Source organism: Nicotiana attenuata, chromosome 10 (genome assembly GCF_001879085.1).
Source record: "Nicotiana attenuata strain UT chromosome 10, NIATTr2, whole genome shotgun sequence".
Lineage (NCBI taxonomy): Eukaryota > Viridiplantae > Streptophyta > Magnoliopsida > Solanales > Solanaceae > Nicotiana > Nicotiana attenuata.
In genome coordinates this window covers 46,896,060-46,899,397 of record NC_031998.1, presented here as the reverse complement: position 1 = coordinate 46,899,397, position 3,338 = coordinate 46,896,060, and the positions used below count along the sequence as shown (strand labels likewise).

At 39.7% G+C, this 3,338-nt stretch overlaps 1 protein-coding gene across 1 annotated transcript; it reads left to right on the top strand.

Moving 5' to 3' along the window:
- LOC109233779 lies at nucleotides 349-1,519 on the top strand. Its single transcript, XM_019399642.1, has 3 exons — nucleotides 349-632; nucleotides 756-1,328; nucleotides 1,504-1,519. Exons 1-3 carry the CDS (start codon nucleotides 349-351, stop codon nucleotides 1,517-1,519), a joined length of 873 nt encoding a protein of 290 aa, XP_019255187.1.

The following is a 3,338-nucleotide window of genomic DNA, read 5'->3' as shown; positions in this document are numbered from 1 at the left end:
AATCAGTATGGGGACACTTACAATCTAATTGGAAAAACCACCCAAACTTCTCTTGGGATGGAAACCAAGGTACTCAGAATCAATACCGGCCTCAAGCACCTCAACAACAATATAGACCACCTCAGGCTGAACAACAAGCGAGTCCAACAAGTCACCTTGAGGAAATGATAAGAAAATTGATGGCTGAACAACAAGCCCTCACTCAGAAATTGATGGCTGAACAATAAGCCCAAGCCGCAGTAATGAGAAATTTGGAGCGCCAAGTGGGACAACTTGCTAGTGCCCAAAATAACAGACCAGTTGGGGCTCTTCCTAGTGATACTGAGCCCAATCCTAAAGCTCAAGTCAATGAGGTTACCTAGAAATGGAAGAGCATTAGAAGAAGTTCCAACGAAAAAGAAGTATACAGCTAGTCCTGAAGGAGGATTAGGTCCCAAGCCAGTTGAGGAGAATGAGAAAGAGAGCAAGGGATTAGAGCCAGTAATTGTGACAAGGCCACCACCTCCGTTTCCACAACGGCTGCAGAAGCAAAAAGATGATGCTAAGTACAAGAAATTCTTAGATATTTTGAGCCAAGTGCGTGTGAATTTTCCTTTGGTGGAAATTTTGCAGGAAGTGCCTAAGTATGCGAGGTATCTTAGAGATATCGTGGCAAACAAACGAAGACATACAAAGCTCGAAACAGTTGCACTTACTGAAGAGTGCAGTGCCAGAGTTCAGAGTAAACTTCCTCTTAAGTTGAAGGATCCTGGGAGTTTCACAATTCCTTTGTCTCTTGGAAAACAAGAAGTAGGTAGAGCCTTGCGTGATTTGGGGGCTAGTATAAATTTGATGCCATCCTCTTTGTTCAAGAAACTCGGATTGGGGGTGCTTAGACCTACTACAATCACTTTACAGTTAGCAGATAGGTCACTAGTTATGCCAGAAGGAATTATTGAGGATGTGTTAATTCGAGTGGGAAAGTTTATTCTTCCTGCTGATTTTATTGTGCTTGATTACGAGGCAGATGAGGAAGTGCCCATTATTTTGGGGCGACCATTCTTAGCTACTGGTGGAGCGATTATTGATGTGAGGGCAGGGAAGTTAAAGATGAGAGTTGACGATGAGGAAGTCACTTTTAATATGTACAAGGCACTTAAGCTCCCTAAGCATTATGAGGACTTGTGCATGATTACTGTGGTAGAATCGAAGGGGATAGAGCATAGTCCTTATGTGAATTGTAGTGATCCAGATGGGATAAATGAGTTAGAGGAGGTGGTGTTTCAAGCTGAGTGTGTAAAGATGATTGAGAAAAGAGCCAGAGATGAAAGAGGAGACCCTCTAAGAGCGTGCAAAAAGCTAGACTTCATGGGAGAAAGAAGAAGAGAAAGCGCCCAGCCTGAGCAGAGTAGCAGAGTCGTGCCACGACTATAAATAAGGCACTTGTTGGGAGGCAACCCAACCTGTATTTTATTTATTTTTTATTTTTTTAGTGTCAAGTTTTGTGTTGTTTTTGTTTTGCAGAGTAGGGGAAGATTGAGTACATTGAAGCTGAGGAGCATGCTTGAGCTTAAGTGTGGGGTCGTCCCGATCCTTAATATTGAGGATCATGTCCGAGCTAGGCCCGAGAGGGCCTCAAGGAGTATTTCTCACCCTTGTTTTAATATTTTTCTCTGTTATCATGCATCGAGGACTATGCATAATATAAGTGTGGGGTGGGAAACTACTTTCTGAAGTGTAATTGTATAAAACTAATTTTTTTATTTAGTTTTTCTTGTAGAACTCGTAGTAGACATCTAGTTAAAAAAATGAAAATAGAAAGAAAAGAAAGTTAGAAAAAGCTCAGACTTTTCCCGACGATGGATCTTTTGGACAATTTTCTTGAGCGATGAAGTCCGATTAAAAATACAAAAAAGATTTTTTTTAGGATAGTTAGGTAGTATTCCTTGGTTTTTCTTTGGACGCCGGTTCTTTTCCAAGGATGTAGCTTGAACCAGGTACTTTATTTTTTTTAGGAGTAGTTAGGAAGAAACTGAGTTGCTCTGAGATGCTCATTGACATGGTTGATGCTGGCACATTGGGCTATGACATACATTCTATCTTCCCGTGTATTTGGTTTGAATTGTGACGTCTAAGTAAAATAAATAGCCTTTTTTGTGACGTCTTTTCTCAGTTGTTTGACTTGTATGCCATATAGTGCAATATTGCTTAATTTTCTCAATTACGTGTGCTTGCTTGACTTGAGAGTTGAACAAAACCGTTGTGACTGAGTCATGTGCAATGTGTGTGTGAGGATTTGTGATCTTCTGTGCTATCCTGTGTAGTCTAGAACTTGCCTCGTGTGTTAATTGAAGCGAAATTGTAAGTTGTGCTAATTTAGGAGATGACGTAGGCGTTTCTTGCTTGGTCATGGATGTGCTTGTCACATAAAAATAAAATTTTCCGTTGCTAGCCCCTTTAAGCGTATAGACCTTTCTTTTGGCAACCACATTACAAGCCATACCCCTATTTTGTTCTTATTTGAGATGGTTGAACCTGTACCTCCTAAGGCACTTAGTCGTTAAAAGAAGTAAGGTTAGAGATTGGGGAGTAGCTTTTGAGTGAAACCATGGAAGATCCCGTTTGTGCACTAAAAGTAGAAATCAAAAGTCACTAGCCGATGAACTTTAATGTATGGAGTGTGTGAAGAAAGAGAAAAAAATTGCAAGAAAAGAAAAAATTGATAGTGAAAGCATGTAGAAAAATACACACCTCCAATTCTTAATAATTTGTGCTAGTAGGAGTATAGAAGTGCTTAATTGAAAAGAAAAAAGGGCTATGTTGTATATGGGTTGTGGCAAGTGAATTGGTTGAGAAGAATATGTGGCTTGAATTGTGAATGTAGTGTATTAAAGTTCTTAGGAGGGTCAGTCACTATTTCTAAATGTATCATACCCGTCCCTTGGCCTACATTATAACCTTAAAGTCCTAATTGATCCTAGATTTAGCTAGCTTAAATTAGTAGAGATATACACTACGGGCAAGCTTATGGTACGACCACGGGATGCATATGAACTCTTTGTGAGAGTGAGCAAATTTTGTTCAAATGTGTGATGGCCTTAATCTATATTCAAAAGCATATTTGAATGGGTGGACTAATCTATATTCACTCTTTTGTTTGTTGGTGAGGGCACATGATCTCATGAATGATTGGTAATGTTGTAAACTTTCTTGTTGGGTGAGTGCGTGAATTGAGGGTGCTTAGTGGTTACAAGTCGGCTGTTGAGGTTGGGTGGTGACAAATAGGTTGTTGGAATTAATTGAATTGAAATGTTATACTTGGGCATGCTTAAACGGGAAGAATGTGAAATTTTGTATGT

Coding starts and splice junctions, on each gene's coding strand:
- LOC109233779 (XM_019399642.1), top strand. CDS start 349: ATGAGGTTACCTAGAAATGGAAGAGCATTAGAAGAAGTTCCAACGAAA. Junction 633..755: donor GAAGTGCCTAAGTATGCGAG/GTATCTTAGAGA, acceptor GGATCCTGGGAG/TTTCACAATTCCTTTGTCTC.